This window comes from Lottia gigantea (genome assembly GCF_000327385.1).
Source record: "Lottia gigantea unplaced genomic scaffold LOTGIsca_18, whole genome shotgun sequence".
In the NCBI taxonomy this organism is placed as follows: Eukaryota; Metazoa; Mollusca; class Gastropoda; family Lottiidae; genus Lottia; species Lottia gigantea.
In genome coordinates, this window is record NW_008708301.1 from 602,401 (window position 1) to 622,704 (window position 20,304).

Below are 20,304 nucleotides of genomic sequence, written 5' to 3' on the forward strand. Positions count from 1 at the left end.
TATATTATGTGATACTGTTTATATTAAATTCTATTGTATATTTCTAGGTTATATTATGTGATACTGTTAATATTAAAATTCTATTGTATATTTCTAGGTTATATGTGATACTGTTAATATTAAAATTCTATTGTATATTTCTAGGTTATATTATGTGATACTGTTTATATTAAAATCTAGGTAATATTATGTGATACTGTTAATATTAAAATTCTATTGTATATTTCTAGGTTATATTATGTGATACTGTTTATATTAAAATCTAGGTTATATTATGTGATACTGTTAATATTAAAATTCTATTGTATATTTCTAGGTTATATGTGATACTGTTAATATTAAAATTCTATTGTATATTTCTAGGTTATATTATGTGATACTGTTTATATTAAAATCTAGGTTATATTATGTGATACTGTTAATATTAAAATTCTATTGTATATTTCTAGGTTATATTATGTGATACTGTTAATATTAAAATTCTATTGTATATTTCTAGGTTATATTATGTGATACTGTTAATATTAAAATTCTATTGTATATTTCTAGGTTATATTAACAGTGTCACCTAGAAATATAAAATTTTTAACATCACACCATTTTTAATTGACTTTCCATTGGTATTTTTTATTTAGTTTTAAGCTGTGAAAGAAAAAAAGTTTGAAAATGATTCATACAATTTACCAGATAAAACAACTGGTGGAAATAAAATTTAATTCCAAATAAGACAAAAAGTGATTTAGATGATGTTTCTGATCTTTAATTTCTTTTTAAGGATTGATCATTTATCTATATTATGACAAAATAACTGCATTGTGTAGTTAGGTTACAAGGAGAGAAAAAGACATAAGCAATAAAAATATCTGTGAAATGAAGTCAGTAATTTACTGACAACTAATTTGTTGCGGTGATGTAAAAATACAGGGAGTATATAGAATCCAAGTCAATCTTATAAATTGATATTGACATTTCCACGCTACTGCATATTACAAGTATCATTTTACTAATGGTTGTCTTACTATTGGTATTGAACTCTGTTTATCTAACAGAAAAAAATCCTTTTGCTTAGTATTCATAACACCAACGTCAGGCAATTTCACTCACATCATCAAATAAACTTTTTATCAAAGTAGGTTACTGTTCAATTCTTCGGACAGAAATGATGTAAAATCAATCATCATTGACGTCTTGCTGTTCAGGCCTCCTGAGTTCATACACAGATCCACAGAAAGCTGCTTGAATCTGGCAATCTTCCACTAGACAGCACAGATTACTGCCTAATCTTCATTACAAAATGTCTTAGGACAATGGGTTTAATGTATTATGAAACTATTGAAAGTATTACTCTACATTTATGATAATATTTTATTTTTAGGTCTTTGTTAGAAGTACTAAAAATGTTCATGTTTACATTTCCTGAATACTGCTTTAACCCTATGCCAGTAATTCTGTTGAATTATAACTTGTTACCTTTCAACCACCCTAACCTCTAACCTAGATATGTTACTAGTGAAGATTGAACATTCATCTATAAAATTGTATTAGCAAACTTTGTCTCAAAGTATTAGAGGCTACATTTTCATACATATGCATAAAAGTGTGTAAATATCTATGCACTGACGACCTTTCCATTTCCTCTGCTATCTATTCAGCATATATATACAGAAATTACTTGTGGCAAATTTAGTTAGAGAAAATATAGATACTGAGTTCATTATTTAAATCAAATTATCCATTTTGAATAATTTAGCCATTTAACTTTACACTACTGAGAGATTGTAAATCGTGCTTTACAAGATTTGCTACAAAATCTCTACTTTCAATTGAGAACTAAAGAGTGATATATAATGAAAATATACTAGGACTGGAGTGTTTTAATGTAAATAATACAGTCAAGCTCTATTAGTCTCTAGAGAATAGACATAAATGGTGCCATTATTTCACAGACTTTTTCTGTACCAATTTACATACCCCAAGATAAAAATTAGAGCAATTTTATTCAATAATGCCTTGAACGAATTCATGGCTTCGTTAGCTAATCTACATTTTCTATCATCGATTTGACTTTATTATCTTGTATAGAATATAACAGGGATTATGTTACATCAAGCTAAAATTCAATAAACTCACAGTTGCTTTATTCCTTAGAGAATAGCTCCGCTGTTTGTAATGAAAGAAATAGGTCTAGAAATCTTGTTTAGATGTTTTATAAAGTTTCTCACTTCAATTCCTATTTCAATTTAGGTTAATTATTTAGATTTTTTCTGGACTGAAACTGTGAAGAGAGTACAGTTATTGAATTTCTCTAGTTCCTACTATTACCATGAAACATGTCTCAGAATATTTTCATCACATTCTTTCTTTTAACTTTCTTAATTAGTCTGTAACACCCAATTGAAATAATCTTTAAAAATCACTACAAAATTCCTCTGTTCAGTTGACTGTTCTATAAACTTCCAGTCTAATTTGGTTCCAAATGAAAAATATTTTTACCTTCAGTTGTTTTTATAAGTATCTTGAAACAACCTCCCTTATATTTCTTTCTTTTTATAGTTTTTTTTATTCAAAGTTGTTCTTTCATTTCAATTGTTTGTTATAAAATCAAATCAATAAAAACTAAGTTTCTTTTCATTTGAAGACTATTACCAGCATAAAATTTAATAGGATTTTTTTTCCCCTTTGTTTGAAAAAGCGGCAATCTTGTTAAGTGAGATTTTATCAAGAAAAAAAGACATTATTTGAAATAAAAAGTGAATTTTTCTTTTACGGTACAAAAAGATTTTCATTGATCCTGAGATTTTAATGTTGGTAGAAAAAATCCTTCAAATGGATTAAGAGCTATCATCAAATTTTCTTCAAATTGGTTCAATCACAAATCAAATTCATCGACTTAAAAAAAGATACAAATTTATCTTAGAACCAATTTATTTTAATGTCTAAAAAATCTCCCCCAATTTGAGTTTTTTATTTATAGTAAGAAAGGAGGGGATATTCAATGAAATCAATGCAATTAAGACGTGACAAGACCAAAATAGACCAGATGGGACGTTAGGAATGAGTGAGAGCTGACGCAAGAAAGCAATTAACTTCTAACGAGAATTCTCTTGTAGAATTTTCTGGGTGACATGCCACTTGAGAAAAATGAAAATAATTGCTCAAGGGTTAAGAAGAAAGATCGTCAATTACTTGAGTTGCTGTCAGACATAGAAAACAAAATACCCAGTAAAATGATGTAAAGAGTTTTTATGGTTGTTAAATGATAGAAACAATTCAATAGGAAGATAAGATTCCACTTCATCTTTTGTACAGAGAGTGATGTTTTATTATTCATAAGATAATGCTAGAATGTTATATTACTCTAGACTTGTAATGTACATGTTATAATTAATCATATAGTGTCAAAATAACATCCAGTCAGACATCAAAACATACGTATATTAACTTAGACACAACCAGATTTGTAAAATAACTTTACAATAAGTCAAAAAACCTAATTTTCAGGCTTTAAGTACGTTACTTTACAGATAAAAATATAATCTGGTTACAATCTTACCTTAAACTCCAATTCTTCTTTAACAAATTTGGAGCGGAAATCTGCAAAGGCTCTTTGAAAGAAACCTTTGGGTTGAAGTAAGAAAGCAACTTGGACATGGCACGGAAAAAAACCCTGAAAATAAAATGCATATATGAAAAAGTAGTCTAAACTGAAGATTTCAAAATATTATGCAGTAACCAAACTTTTCAGTGCAGCACTGCTTTTCTGCTATTCAGTTGAAATTATCTTGCTTCATTTAATCCATTTACTCTTGTCTTGAAGGTAGCACAACAGTTTATAAAGCAATGATACATACTGATATTTTTAATAAAATAGAGCGAACAGCTCCCCAACCATCATTACGTCTATCAATAACAACAACAAAACCTGTCTCTTTCTCTGCTCTTCTGTAATAACAATAAAATAATGATAAAGATTTCATTTATAGATAAGTTTAATTGGTTTTCTTATAATTAGTTCTACTTAACATGTACTATTTCTAATATATATATATAAAAATGAAGTATAGTAAAGGTCAAATTTGATGGTTACCATGAGGCAATAATACAAAATAACAATGATCGTACATTAAATAGATGCAAAATAGAACAGAAAGAAATAAGCCAATTATGTTTTAATGATTATTGCATGTTTTTGTCTGGTGAAATAAAGACAATAGATTTTATGTCATATTGTTGTTAAGTCAGTAATAAAACCTATAATATGTATTAGACTAAACTGATATTGATATTCACAATACTATGACTCCTGAGATTTCTTGATGCTCATCACTTCCACTAGTCCGAAACTTATACATTTTATATATACTTTCTTTCATTAACCCCACTGTGATTACCAACTGTACTGTTTTTATTAATCCAATAAGCTGGTAGAGTTAGGGCATAACACCCATTTCAATTCTTGTCTTGTCTCAGATATATTTTGTGACAGGTGTGGGTCATGCAGAGAAAGACAGTTGTCTATTGTAACTATGGAGATTTGATTTGATCTTTATAGGCCTACATCACAAAAATTGTTTGACAAACAAGAATGAAAAAATCTGTAAAAGTGTTTAAAAAAACATACTGTAGTGATTGGAGACAAGATATGGATAAAAAGTCTTCAAACTGTAGAATATAAAAGCAAAACAAATTACCAATACAGCAGGACCAAGTTTAAGCCAAAAATACAAGCGAAAAGTACTATAAGAGGTTACGCATGAGTTAAAAAGTTTCGGACTACCATATTACAAACTGTCTTCAATCTACCAAAAATCAATATCTTATTATGACCAAAAAAATTAACAACTAACGTAATTCTGCCACTTCAGGTCTTCCTGTATTTATTCAAGCACACAATATTTTAAATTTATAGCCCTAATTTGATTGACGATCAATGATTTTGATGAATCCATACAGGATATGTGAAATTACTCAGGAATTGGTTAATAAAATGACAAGTAAACTATAGGTTGAGTGGTTTAAATGAGGAAAGATAAGAAAGATTAGGTATGAAGAGTTTTATAAAGTAAAGGATGAAATATCAATAGAATATCAATGATGGTGTCGAAGTCAAGCTCTTATCATAGAGGAAACTTTCCTCTAACAGCATGCTAAGAATTTGGTTTCTATGTCACTTTTTTGTTTTGACTGTTATATTGTTTTGACTGTAGTATTGTTTTGACTGTTGTATTGTTTTTGACTGTTGTATTGTCTTGACTGTTGTATTGTTTTGTGATATTGTTTTACTTGTTGTATTTAATTTGCAATTGGTACATGTAGACTCTCCATCATTTTTTTTCTTACACGAGAGCCAAATAGGTAATTTCTGTATTGTCAACTCTGCATTTCCATTTTGGAGAGTGCACATAACTAATAAAGTACATAAGGTATTTCTATGTAAACCTTCAGTTTCATATACAAAACATGACAGATTATGTTGCTAGACTTATTGGTATCAAAATAATAGCTATATTGCCTAAAATTATAAAAAAAAATGTCAATTAAGATTCAAATAAAAGAAGATGTCATAACTGAATTGTACCATCAATCTTCTGAATTTGATAGTTTTGAATTCTTCGTCTATTAAATTATCTGATGAAATGTCTTGTAGTCAACTAGATTTCTACAGATTCAGCTCTTCAACTTCTACCAATCAATATTTCAAATTAGTTAAATGAAGTCTTAAGCACTCACATTTCAAATAGAGTTTTATTATCTGACACTTGACATACAAATACACACATCTTTCTTCTAATCATTAAATAGAACTCACTGGACTGCACTACTAACATTACCATAGTGTAACCACTAGTTAGCTAACCTGGCCCATTTCTTAAAATGTTTTTTTTTTATACAAGCAATAGAGCTTTTTTCAGTTTCCAACACAGCAGAGAAATAGGGCAATTCCAATGGCCTGTAGATTTCAGAAAATTATTGAAGAGCTATATGTGTCCTACCCAGAACTGTACAAGACAAGGTACGTAGATTGACTTCATTAACCAAATCAGTTGCAGGTCTTCTGTTGAAAACTTTTTGTGATTTGTACAAGTCTAGCATTTACATGAAAATGGAATTTGAATTCAACAAAGTATATCAGTTAAACTGTCTATAGTCCAATATTCATTTGATGTTTTTCAATAAAGATGATTTATCAAATCGATAGCACTCAGATGCATAAAATGATAGTGATCAAATTTTTTTTCTTGCAGATCTCCACTGACAAAAAACAAATTTGATATAAAGTTAATACGAAAACATATCAGTTCATGTGAAATGTAATCATTTAATAAATTTCTCAAGCATGAATCTCGAAAAATGTAAAAAAAAAATTCTTTAATTCATACAGAACTTTAATCTGTAGTTTGAAAGCGAAGAAATTTCACTCACCATCAAAAGATTCCTAAAAGAAATTTCTAAAAATAGCCAGTTAATTTCTAAATCTGTATAAATGATTTAACTTCCAGACATAAACTCATCAAGGTCAAAAGGCAATTCACACATCTTTTATTTCTTTGATAAATTTCATCCACATTGATTTTGTTGGAAGTGTAGTGTAATAATTGGGCGTCATAGAAGAGTATACTTTCAAAAGGCACGCAATCAATTTTCTAAGTGCCTGAAGCAGAAGTTTATTTCAGAACTGGAGGAAAACGAACATCTCCAGTACAACTCCATTATATTGTAAGGTTTACATAGCACCAAATTTCTAGCGTAAATCAAGCAATTCCTATTACATTTATTGATCTTCTAGCATGCTGATAAAATACAAGATTTGTTGGAAAAAGTGAAGAAAACAAATTCCTACTGACTGTAAAGTGGAAGTGAACTGATTTGATTTTTATTTTACAAATTCTTGCATTTAAATTGCTGTTTATTGACGCTCTATCAAACTCAAGGTTGTTTAAATCTTAAGATCTGTTCCATCATCCGTATTGCTTATTTTGAAGAGAAGCTTTTAGAAATTTCTATTTTCAAGAAGTTACAAGCACTTTTTTGAAATTTATGAAGAAGCTCAACTATTTTGATTGGGTCAGTTTACATCTTGTTTTTCTGTTTTAATATTATTTTCTTTGAAAAGTTCTCTGTAGACATGTTGACTTTTTGCATCATTGTATTGATTTTGTATTTGAGCAAGTTATCTTAAAGAAAACTCTTTGGAGATGCCTATTTCATTCATAAGAAAACAATAATAATAGTCAGTTTCAAGGATATAGAAGGTGTAAAGTATTTGTCAAAGAAATCCTGAATGTCTCAGGTAACTCTGAGAACTCTTATATATTTCACAAACATTTTTAAAAGCATTAACCATTATATAGTAATGGCGGGTGTCACACACGAAGCAGACCATGCTCACTCTTTTTGAAACACCTGATAGAACTCACAAAGTTATACTGCATAGATAAGTAATGAGTTTTTTATATTCTTCATCTGGTACTTCTGGTTCATTAGGTCTATCAGCAAATATTAATATTGGAGCACCATTTTTAGCCTTACCACCTGAAATATAATAATACAATACATGTGTACAAGATAACATTTAACCAGAGCTTTGTACCATACAGGTTAGCTGTGTTAACTAGGTTTTACTTCATTTATTTATCTGAGCACTAATTACTGTTGCTAATTATGTCTCAGTCTCTTTCTTGCCTTCTGGTTGGTCAATTTAGATGTCCTTGAGGTCAATGTCAGTAACCCAGTATGGATACATCCAAATATATCTCACGAATTCAATACATTAAATTGATCTCAATTGAGTTTTCTTCTTGTTGATTTTTGAAGATAACTACTTTTCATATTTAGTACTATTCTATCTTCAGCAATTTACAGAGTTATGTTGATTGTATTCTGGTTTTGCCCTGAGAGGGTGTAATTTGCCATAGTAGCCATTTATGTTGACACATATACATATACAAACCATTCATTATATCATCATAGTTATTCAACATTAGAAAGATTTTGATACCATCATCATCATCAAGTTAATTGCAATTAATCAAGAATCAGATGTTGGTCTCAGCATAATTGGTGTGTAAACTGTAATTTATCAAATAACTTGGTTTCAATGGTTTGTAATGTTTGCCTTCTTTTTAATCTCAAACACATATTCTGCTGTATTATACAACCTTTTTTGCCTAAACTATAATTTATATATTTTACTTAGTTATAAATTGCTTATAAGTAATGGTTGTATACCTAAGGCAATTGATATTTAGAAAGATAATGTTATCTATTTATCAGCCAAAATATTATTGGTATCCTATTCTATATCTATAATTCTAGAGAATTTTGTAAAACCAACTGAAATTTCAAACCTAAAAAGAACTTGTATTTAGAAAGATAATAGTATCTATATCATCATCATCTAAATTATATAAATTTCTAGATCTATAATTCTATAGAATTAAATCATATATTTCAAACCGATAAGTGACTGTTATATAGAAGAAAAATGGTATCTATATCATAATTTAAAATATTATTGATATACTATTCTAGATCTATAATTATATATCATTGTGTAGGGAAATGAATTTAATTACTAGGGAGTGATTAGAGCAAACGGAATCCATAGAGAATAATTTTTCATAGACATTGTAAAAAGTTCCAGACATCTTTAAGAATTATCTCTCTACCGAACAATAGATTTTTTTACTCTCAAGGATCAAAAGGTTATAGACAAATGTCTATCATTCCTTAATGAATGTCAAAAATATAACAGCGAAAATTGAAATATATGAGATATTCTCCATGCCAGACCATTTATTACCCAACATTAAATTCCACTAAAATAGACATATTGTAATTATAATGAGCCTTCTCAATATAAAAGAATTACAATTTGAAATTTTGAAAGAATTAAATAGGTCTATTTGAGAAAAACTGATGCTAATGAAGGTAGTACGTCATGTTAAAAATATAAAATCAATGATCAAGATATTTGATGCCTTCTAACTTCAACTAGATTAGAAATATAATAGTATAGTTTTTCTTAGATAATATCTTATTACTGAGACATGTTTGAAATCCCTTATCAGGACATCCATAAAAAAACAAAATCTATCACAAGAACAAGAACACATCAAATAATGTTTAAGGAGGTAGACTAAAAGGTGAAACAGTGAGCTTACCATTTCTAAAATCAGTTCCCAACTTTTGGATTATTCGTACCACCACAACATTTTGAAAATGTCAGCCATAAGCATAAATTAAGCAGTCAATGTGAAAGAAAACCATTCATTCAAAGCTTGACATTTAAACAATATCTTTAAGACTTCATAAGTACACCCTGAGGTTTTCTCATTTTTTTCAGTGTTTAAATATTCTTTGATGGTGCTGTCAAAGTTAATCTCAATCTCAAAACTCATTCAGAAAAATTAATGCAGAAAAAGCTTACCTGTTAAAACAGCAAATTTAGTTTGAAGAAGATTAGCTACATCTAATACACTGTAAGGACAGGTTGGCTCTGTGGCCATGACATCACCTGAAAATACATCAGAATAACATATTATAATTCATGCCACCTGACTATTATATCTCAGATCATAGACAACAGCTAACATCACATACTTGTAATCACATGTACCAGTTAAGACAAATTCTGTGGTTTAGTTCTGATTTATAGACTTTAGGGTTCCATTTTGCTAATGTACATTTTAGGATAGATTGTGTTGTGTCAGAATGTCTACAGTCTTCATGAGTAATGTATTTGCCATTTTCATGCATAATATCAGAGCATCAAAGTGATTGTAAAGAGCTTTTCTACATTTCTTATATGTATTGGAAACATTGATAACATCAATTTACAAATACCAATTTTCAGTCAGACATATTGGTTCCTGTAATTCCACTAAAACTGAGTGTTTGACGTCACTAATTGCCAAATATGCTGTATCACATAAGGCCTTCACAATTAGTTAGCGCAATTGCAGTAACCACAGATTTATATGTTTGAGATTCTAATTCAAAACTTTGTAAGGACAAGAGCTGATCTTTTAATGAGTGTATTTAAATGTGTAAATCTTGTAATGTAACACCTGATGTATCAATCTTTCACCCTATTTAAAAGGTCCATGTCAGTCCTTCCAGCCAACCTGTGGAAAGATATAGTGATGAAAAGTTCTTTGAGAAGCCAGGAATTGGACCTCCAGGCTAATGTATTACATAGAGATTTCAGGTATCACATTTCATAATAGGAAAGCTAATAATTACTAGAATTGGTGATTAAAATAAATCAAAGCCCAGAATTTACTCAAGCTTTTACCATACTGTCTCCATTTTCTCTGATATTCATCAATCATTCTCACAATATAATCAACTTAAAACATTCACATATATATTGAACAGTACTAGTCTCTACAACAGTTTACATCAGTTTATTATTTACTTAGAATATTATGTCTATAGCCTAGATAGTTGTTGTGACATATTTATACTTGTAAATGGACACTGGCACAAATATGGAAAATGGTATATTCTCCTACTAGTTGAAGTGGTAATGGTAAAATATAGCCACATTGACTATTGAACTCAAACAAATTCAACAAGCAGTTGTCAAAAAGGTATATAATTCCATGCATTGGGAAATAATTTTGAGCTTTGGTTGATCAAAGCTTAGTAACTTATTTCATATGTTAATTTCTAAGTGCTATCTTTAATTGTAAAATTCATGTTGCCGATATCATTATTAAAGTGATACTACATCTTAGAATTGAATTAACATGAAATTTAAGAATTTTAAACTTGGCAAATAAGAGTCAGTAGCTATACCTGGTGTCATAAATAACATAACAGGATCCTTATATAATCTGATAGATCCAAAAAACTTAGTAATTATCCATAAATATGCAATTAACTATTGAAAAACTCTTAATCTTGATATTAAGCGTTTTTCAATAATTACTTAGTTTTATGAATTTTCAAATTTTCCAGATTTTACAGGGATTCTGTTGTAACTTTTTGACACCAGGTAAGCTAACTGATGAATATAGACTATTATTGACCTTTTCGAGAACTTAAATTTTATGTTCATTCTAAGATGTAGTATCACTTTAAACAAGTATATTTTTTAAAGCCCTTAAAAATATCAAAATATACCTGAATTAGTCTCATAATATACCATTTTCCTAGGAATTGTACGATTCACAGAAGTTTTAGTTATATGTCGACTGGAGTTAGAAATGACACTGGTAAAATCTACAGTTATAAATATCTATAATAATTATTAGATTGTCTTGTTATAAATAACTTTCAATTGAGTCACAAATTAAAACAGAAACCATTTAATATCATTCACAATTTTCCCATTTTACTTTCTAAATAATCTGGTATTTGTATGAATTATGTCAGTAAGAATTATGGTGTTATTAATCGAGTAAATAATCAATATCAACCTACGATCAGGTATATCTTTTATAAATACATTTATATATAGTATCAACAACAGATGTTCATATAAAATAATAATTAATAAATAATAATGAACTCCTGCAGTCAATATTCTTTATCAGGTCATTGGCACAACTTCAAGATGGACACTCCTTTTTCAAATTTTTTATAAACAAGACAATAATAAAACATTTTTTGAAGAGTGATGACTTAACCCAATGAGTTTCAGTAAAAATGGAATTCACATTGGTCACTCATAATAGTCCTCTCCTCATTATAAATATTAACAGTGGAAAACTTAATTTCATATTTATATTTGCTTAAGAAAAAAAAAACCTTGAAAAGGCTTCTTATTTCAAATTTGTTGTTTTTTTTGTGTATATGGCTTTCATCAATATTTTAACATGTTCAAACATTATCAATTTATAATTAATAATCACTGTTTGATTTATTATTTTAGATACATCTCATCCATATTTAACATTATTAACCTATTGACTACCAATAGTCATAGTCACACCAAAAAGAAAATATCTAACCTTTACAGGAATTCCTTAGATGGTTGTTACACTGTGGTTTCAGATGTTCCAGGTAAAAATATTATTTTACAGTCATTATATTTGGTTATATATAAGAGAACAAACCAAGTACAAATTCTTGTGGTCATAGAACAATACTGGTAATAGGAAAGTGTACTATATAAACCAGGTTACCTTATGAGAAGGTTGTTTCAAGAAACTGTCACTCTTCCATTTATATCCTTATAAGATCTTGTTACATTATATCATGGTCATAAAAACATCCCAAAATAAATACAGAATTAAATCCTTGTATTACTGAACACACTAAATAAAATAGAACTTGTTTTATATCTGTATTTACATATATATATACATAATAGGTAAAATTATACTGAGTCTTATTTAACATAGGAGAGTATGTCACACTGTTTATCACAGACACTCTATAATTCTTTAATAAGCAGGTCTAAGATAGGTCAGTTCATTGTAACAATAACCTGAAAATGTCAAAGGTCATCTGATATTTGGGTGAGATAATCTAACGATAATTAGTTCTTTATCATTATCTAAAAGAAAGTAATTTAAACTATTGTGTTTATAGATTAGAAGACCATTTCTTTTCAGTGGGTGTGGCCTTGATAAATCTATACATGTTTAAAAAAGGAACAAGTGTAAATATGCTCTAGAGGTGAAACTTAGGCCTCCTGCTTTAAATTATGCCACAATTGGATATACACCTCCATATTTACCACAAATTACAATTGATGATCTACTCCATTTCTTTGGGGCAGTTATACCTTATCACTAAAGGTTATAGTCAACTTTGGTCAGAATGGTACCAAATATTTCTATATGATTTCAAATAAATCTTGGGTCAAAATGGCCCTCGAAAACACCGTCATGCCTGTGTTTTTGTAACATCAAAATAACTACCATGTTACAAGCAAAAATACCAATTCTTGTTTTCTACATAAATTAGAATTTCTTCAAATATTGTTAAAACTTTTAAGAAAAATGAATATTGATAAAAGAGATAAGGATTATAGGATTAACACACTTCTATTAATCTTGAATCAAAACAGTGTTTCTGTTAGTCAACAAGGTGTGAAGAAAACAGAAGTGTGATCTACTGTTCTTATGTCTAGACAATAAAACACATAGTAGGTTACATTAATACATTTCACAAAGTTGGTCATTTGTTATTTTTACTGAGTTAGACTTATTCAATGTGACATTTTAAATACTTGAAATTGTTGTGGTTTAACAAATCAGAGTTGAGTTGAATATTTTTTGAAAACTTGACTCTTTACAAGATTTATTTTCAACAGTTTTTCATGTCCAATACATCTGTTAAAATATTACATGACAGTTACTGTTTAATTTCATATTATGAATAATATGTCCCTTAATATTTCCATAATTTCATTATGATGATCTTTGATAGTTTCCATTGAAGTATTTGTATCAGTGCAAGTTATTCAAAGACTATCATCTATTTTTATCTATTTTGAAGTCTTTGTTTCAATTCTCATAAAAATAACCAATAAAATTGTGTATTCAAACAAAAGTCTAAAGACAAATTTCATTTCAAGACTCTATCCAAAACTGTTGATCAATAATTATAAATTCTATGCAAATGTTTTGAAATATTTCAAACAGCTGTTATGCAATTCAGAAAAATGTTGAACTTTGTTTTCAATATATTGACAATCAAATTCCTTGACAAAGATCTAAACCTATAGATTTCTTAAAATACTCAATTTCAAACATTGATCTTAAACACTGGTACAATTCATACTGTAGCACTCTAGTATTTGATTATTGTTATCCAGCATTTTAGGACAAATTCCCATTTGATACCATTGGTACTGTATATAAAATATCATTTTGAAGCATATCTGTCAAACACAACAGACAAAATACCATCAACCAAGTATACCTATAATCATTTTATCATAATCAATATAATTATATATATGTACTAACTGTAATGTTTGGAATATACTCCAGAATAAAACCAATTCTCCATCATTTAAAATATCCTAGAGAGTTCACAACCTTTACACCAGACAGTATTGTCCATTCACCTTGACCTCAGATGTTTACTGATAGTTTAATAAGGATTATTGATAGGGTCCTTTCATTATATAATATTGTCTCTAACTCCCTTCACTTTCCTTCTAAATATTCATTAAATAGCCTCCAGTCACTCCAACACTTATTATCCTTAAAGTCAATAATCAATCACAAGTAAGGTTCACACAGTCAGTTAAATCTGGATAGATTATTTTGAATGGATAGTAGTTAGGTTCACACTGTAAATTGAAAATGTAAACATTACAAGTAAGGTTCATACAATCAATTTTAATCTGGATAGATCATAAGTAAGGTTCATCTGGTTAGATCAAACTGTAACTTCAACTGGATAGATCACAAGGTAGGTTCACACAGTAGGTTGAACCCTAAAAGAACACAATTTAAGTTAGGTTCATACAGTCTGAATAGATCAAAAGTTATCATAATTTTATTGTTACAGCTCTAATCAAGTGGGAAAAATATCAAAATCATTGGATTTTAATATGGTTTAGATTTAACAAAAGTCTGTCCAAGGGATGTGTTTCATGATCTTATTCACTTGTTTTCGCCTCTTCATAATAGATTGATTCATTGATGTCTCTTTTTCAAATCTTGGTTGTCAATATGTTTTAAAACCATCAATAATAAAAGATCATCAAAGCTAATGCATTTGATCATTTTTACTGAGTGAATCCATTTAATGGTGAAAAATCTCATCAGAATTTTAAATGAAGAAGTTTTTATTTTATTCTGACTGTCACTAGTTCTCATTAAATATATATTAAGTTTGAGCTGCAGGCGTTATACAGGCCATGTGTTTCTAGGGATTAAATGAAATAGATTTGATAATGTTTTATAATAATGAGTTATCAAGCCAGGTTAACTTAGACTGAATTATTTAGACACTGTCACATACAATACACTATCACAGTAGGTTCACTGTCTACTCACTGTTTTAATACTAGGCTTTTAATATTCTAGTGATGCAATCTTTTACAAATAAAAACACATCATTAATAATGGCTTGAATAACTAGGATGATAAAGATTCTCTTTAATGAAAGGATAATTTTGCCTGTCATGTCTGATTAGAATTCCTCATAATGATATATCAGCTCTTAAGATATTAATTTGTGGTTATTAAAATGACCTTGAACTGTAAAAAAAAAATTAATGTACACACTGGCTCCTGCTTCAGAATATTTCTTAGCTTGACAGGGATTCAAAACCACAGCACCTTATGCTATCAAATACAACTATTTGACTGTCACACAGTTAGAGAGTTGAAGATAAAACCTTTTTTACTTTTAGGCTGCACATACAGAATAATATCATGTAGGTAGTTGAAATGTAGGCCTACGTTTAAATTCAGGTGCAGCCCACAAGTAATTCTAGTATAGTGAAATATAATTAAATTATGTCCTATCTGGAAAGAAACAAATGGAGCTCAAGTACAGATCTGTTATAAAACAGAGTTAAATGTTTGCAGCTAAAGACCAAGCTCAGAAGGGAGCACCACAGCCTATATGGCTCCTGTACAGATTATATGAAGGGAAACTGAGTTTAATATCGGACTATTGTATCAAGATCTGTCACTCAAGTTGTAATAAGGAAACTTTGGCATGAAAGTTGAATATGGCTATGTTTTTTCAATTTGCAATGGATCTTTACCACACACAGAGCCTTAATTCATTGTCCAATCTGAACCCTTTTTTTCCTTGTCAGCCCCACTGACCTATATCACTGACAGGAGGAAACTGGTGTGAAAAATCTGAAGGTATCACCTCTACAGTACAGATTATAGACAGTGACTATAGAGACTAAAGGACTATAGAATGTTACACAGTGAATTATGTCTATTGATACATTCAATATTGAACAATCTTACTTTTCACCCCCATAACAAATAGACACAGATCTTTTACTCTTTGACTTCCTTAATATCAACAATCAACCATTCTTTTACATTCTTATCACTTTAACACTAAAATAAATTTCACTGTTTTAACTGAATTGTTTGAGTTTCACAATACCTTCATCTTTTTATTCTGAAGTAAAATGAACTCATATAATAAAGAATAACTTTTATATTTTGTGTAATATATGTAGTTTAATGGTTATGAAAATTGGACCTCCAACATTGCTCTCTTCTTTCAACATGTTTTTGATGGAAATATTTCCTGATGGATAGCAGACGGTAAATCCATGTAGAATCTACACTTGAAGCTGGATGATCAGAATGTAATTTTGAGTAATATCATTAAAATTACATATCATTTCAAAAGCTTATAAGACATCTGCATATCTTAAATATTTTGAATTATAATGATGGGGGAAATAGAATCCGATATATTTAGACTGACAGTTCGAAAAACAAATCATGTATTTCAGAATTTTGATAAGATTCATCTTTAAATAAGGAAATCCGACAAGAAATGTATGACTTTTAGTCTTGTACAGAAGAGGAAAAAGGATTATTTTATCTTGAAGAAGATTATTAGCTAAGACATGAAGAATTCTAGACTAGTATGATTAATCTAATTATTAATAATATTGATATAAGATTGCTATAGTTCACTTGATTACATCTTCTTCAACTATATCTTTCTATTCAATAATTCATATCTAGCTGCTGTATCTTAACAGACTTCACCTACAAAAGAACCTCAATCATATCTACTCAATAACATCCATCTTTGCTCATATTTGAACACTGTCATTGAAATTGAAATTTCCATGATACCCATCCATATTGACCATATACATCTTCATACCAAATCACCTTATGACCTATTTATTTTATTCACCATAAATGTAAATTATAACTTTGGATGTTCTGAATGCATTGTGAAGAAGGATTAAAAACTGCAACGTCAATGAATCATTTGAGACAAAATTAATCATCAAATTTTTGTCTAAAATTTGTTTAATTATTTCATGTTCTGACTAAAGGCCTACAAACTTCAGCCAGTTAAATGGTTCTTAATAGCTTGAAATTTAAACAGTTCCTGCTATCAAACATATATCATGATATTTTCAGAGTAAATAGTTAGCTCATCCTCAGAGGTATTCCAGTTCAGACCAATTTGTAAAAGATATCATTTCTGTTGGAAAACTAATTCATTTTCAACCCTCTGGGAACCACAGCTTCTAGCTAAATTTCATAACTTCACATTTCTAAAGTCAAAGTGGTATTACCGATAGACCAATTTACACACATACAGAGATATTGCATACTATTTGAAACTGCTTGACAATGAAAACACATATTGTTGAAATTCCACTGTCCGTTTTTTACATGTCACTAAGCTGACTATGCAGTTCATGCATTATTGTTGGCTAAAAAGTTGAACTTGATTGGATCATAATGATATTATGACCCATTAAAAGTATTGTCTCAAATCTTACCACAAGCAAAGTTTGAGATAATACTTTTACAATTTTGATATCAAAATATATATGTTGATTTTTATGATGATATAAAATGCTAGAATATCTATTTTAATGAGTTTCATGGATATAAAGATATGTTATATATCAACAGTTCATGTTTCCAGTATGTATTTATTGAATGGCAAGAAAACCAGGAATAGGATTCTAATTTCGAAAAGTGACATCAGCAATTTTAATTGTGGTATAAGCAATAATTCAAATGGCGATATGTTATTTGGTTATATAAAGGATGGTTTCAATCAAAAAATCTATTGAAGGCATCCACATTTTATCAAATGGTTTGAATTTTCTCCTGTAACAGTTTTCTAGAATGTTCCAGTAAGACTTGATATTAAATCATTAGTAAAACTGCTCTAAAGATCACCAATAGCCTGCAGAAGACAAAGGAGTCACCTATGATATTTAAGGAAATAAGATAAATACAATGTATGTATAAGAACATGGAAATCATTAGTCTAGAAAATGTCACTAGACCAATCACTGTCTTCTCGTACAATATCATTATTCTGTAAAGACAAAAATGGCGAAGTGGTATTCATGATATACTTGCTTGTCACATCCTTCCAATTTTTTTTTAATGTGAAAAATAAAAGTTGTTTTGAAAACTGTAGAGATGTCTATATAATGTACTTTTAAAGATATAAGAAAAAAAATCTAAAAAAAGAAAGATTATTTTAAGAAAAATTGAAAATATGGTTTGATTGAAAAAGATCTTTTCATCTCTCCCTCACAATTCTTGTTCACTAAATAAAACTTTCAAGTGACAAGAAGAATTAATTAAAAATCACATGTTATTAATGCTATGACAAAAAGTCAAGTCAATGGTCTTGTTTGACATCTTCTGTCACCTCATCTGTATAAATTCATCAAGATATCAATCAGAGGCCAGTGTAGAATCAGCATGTTTCAGACTAAAGAATTAGATACCAGAGTCTTAGTTCCTCAAAAATATAGTACTGGTACCAGTAGTGTTTGTGTTGACATACTTTTATAACACCTTATACAAACTGCTGATAAAACCAAGGTGACAAACAACATGCAATAACAACATGTATTTGATTGATTACATACCTGAAGCAGCTGAGTTTTGTGTTTGTTTACCAACACTAGATATATCAGGTTGATCATCATGTTGAAACCGACTCCAAGCCCATTCACTAATCCTACGACTTTCATCTATAATCCCTTGTCTCTTAATCCATTCTGTTTTATCTGGGACACGATAGATTAATCCATCTTTATCCGGGCTGTCTAAAGACGTAGCTGCATATTCAGAATTTGTTGATGGAACAGAACTAGTAAATCCAGAGGAGTCACCGGAACCAAAACTCATGCGACTATCCAATGTGGACACATGATTCTTAAAATTTTCCAGAAAATTTTCGATTCCTTGTTCTATTTTATGGGCAGGTTGTTGAGAAAAGTTGGGGAAGACTATATGAACAGGAGAAGTACTTGTATCCGAACTGGACATACTTATAAAAAACACTTAACACCGGGTAGCTACATAATTACTCCAATTGTATATGTTAAGTTTTCACATTTTTAAAGAAAGGTTCAAAGTTTAGATTTTATAATATCTAGAAAACTATGGAGGTTTACTTCTCTCCATGGCACAATATAAAATTCCTGAATTTAAGTCATAAAAATATGACAATCACATGTCTGTTCTTAAGAAAATGTTACTGAGTTTGTTTACATGGCAACCAGAATAATATCACACATGTTTCCATTAACTTTCAAACCTATAGAAATACAAAACAATACTATGACAGGAAGTCAGGGGAATGCATGAATCACCTGGATATCACAAAATCTTTTAACAATATAGCCACTTTTATAGGCTCATAAACAAGAGAACATCAGCAAGTTAAGATGCTCATAATGCGAATAAATTGATTGTAAACTAACATCGATGTACTTGCACTGATATAAACTCAAATATATGAACCAAACAAGATAAAAAGTGCAAGGTGAGATCAATAAATCTATTATCTTATAAAAAGAATGAGACTTCTTTAACAACACATTAGTCATTGTCAGATGATCAAAGACTAGAAACTATATGAGTTGCTTTTGACTGATAGATACATGTAAAAACAAAAAATAACAATATTCGATCCATGTACTAATATTCATCTCAAACAATCAAAATTCATAATCTTGACAATAATACATTCACCATTCTTAATCTAATAGTAACAGATTCACCATTCTTAATCTAATAGTAACAGATTCACCATTCTTAATCTAATAGTAACAGATTCACCATTCTTAATCTAATAGTAACAGATTCACCATTCTTAATCTAATAGTAACAGATTCACCATTCTTAATCTAATAGTAACAGATTCACCATTCTTAATCTAATAGTAACAGATTCACCAATCTTAATCTAATAGTAACAGATTCACCATTCTTAATCTAATAGTAACAGATTCACCATTCTTAATCTAATAGTAACAGATTCACCATTCTAAATCTAATAGTAACAGATTCACCATTCTAAATCTAATAGCAACAGATTCACCATTCTTAATCTAATAGTAACAGATTCACCATTCTTAATCTAATAGTAACAGATTCACCATTCTAAATCTAATAGTAACAGATTCACCATTCTAAATCTAATAGCAACAGATTCACCATTCTTAATCTAATAGTAACAGATTCACCAATCTTAATCTAATAGTAACAGATTCACCATTCTTAATCTAATAGTAACAGATTCACCATTCTTAATCTAATAGTAACAGATTCACCAATCTTAATCTAATAGTAACAGATTCACCATTCTTAATCTAATAGTAACAAATTCACCATTCTTAATCTAA

At 29.1% G+C, this 20,304-nt stretch overlaps 2 protein-coding genes across 2 annotated transcripts; both read right to left on the minus strand.

Annotated features, from left to right (window-relative positions):
- Nucleotides 1-3,541: 3,541 nt before the first annotated feature.
- Nucleotides 3,542-7,573, minus strand: LOTGIDRAFT_113995 (hypothetical protein; the record flags this gene model as incomplete). Its single annotated transcript, XM_009052138.1, has 3 exons — nt 3,542-3,667; nt 3,852-3,942; nt 7,419-7,573. 3 exons carry the CDS (start codon nt 7,571-7,573, stop codon nt 3,542-3,544), a joined length of 372 nt encoding a protein of 123 aa, XP_009050386.1.
- On the minus strand, nt 7,415-18,944 carry LOTGIDRAFT_158695 (hypothetical protein; the record flags this gene model as incomplete). The annotated part of the gene is made up of 4 exons (XM_009052139.1): nt 7,415-7,533; nt 9,431-9,517; nt 11,131-11,229; nt 18,542-18,944. 4 exons carry the CDS (start codon nt 18,942-18,944, stop codon nt 7,415-7,417), a joined length of 708 nt encoding a protein of 235 aa, XP_009050387.1.
- Between the last annotated feature and the right edge of the window lie 1,360 nt (nt 18,945-20,304).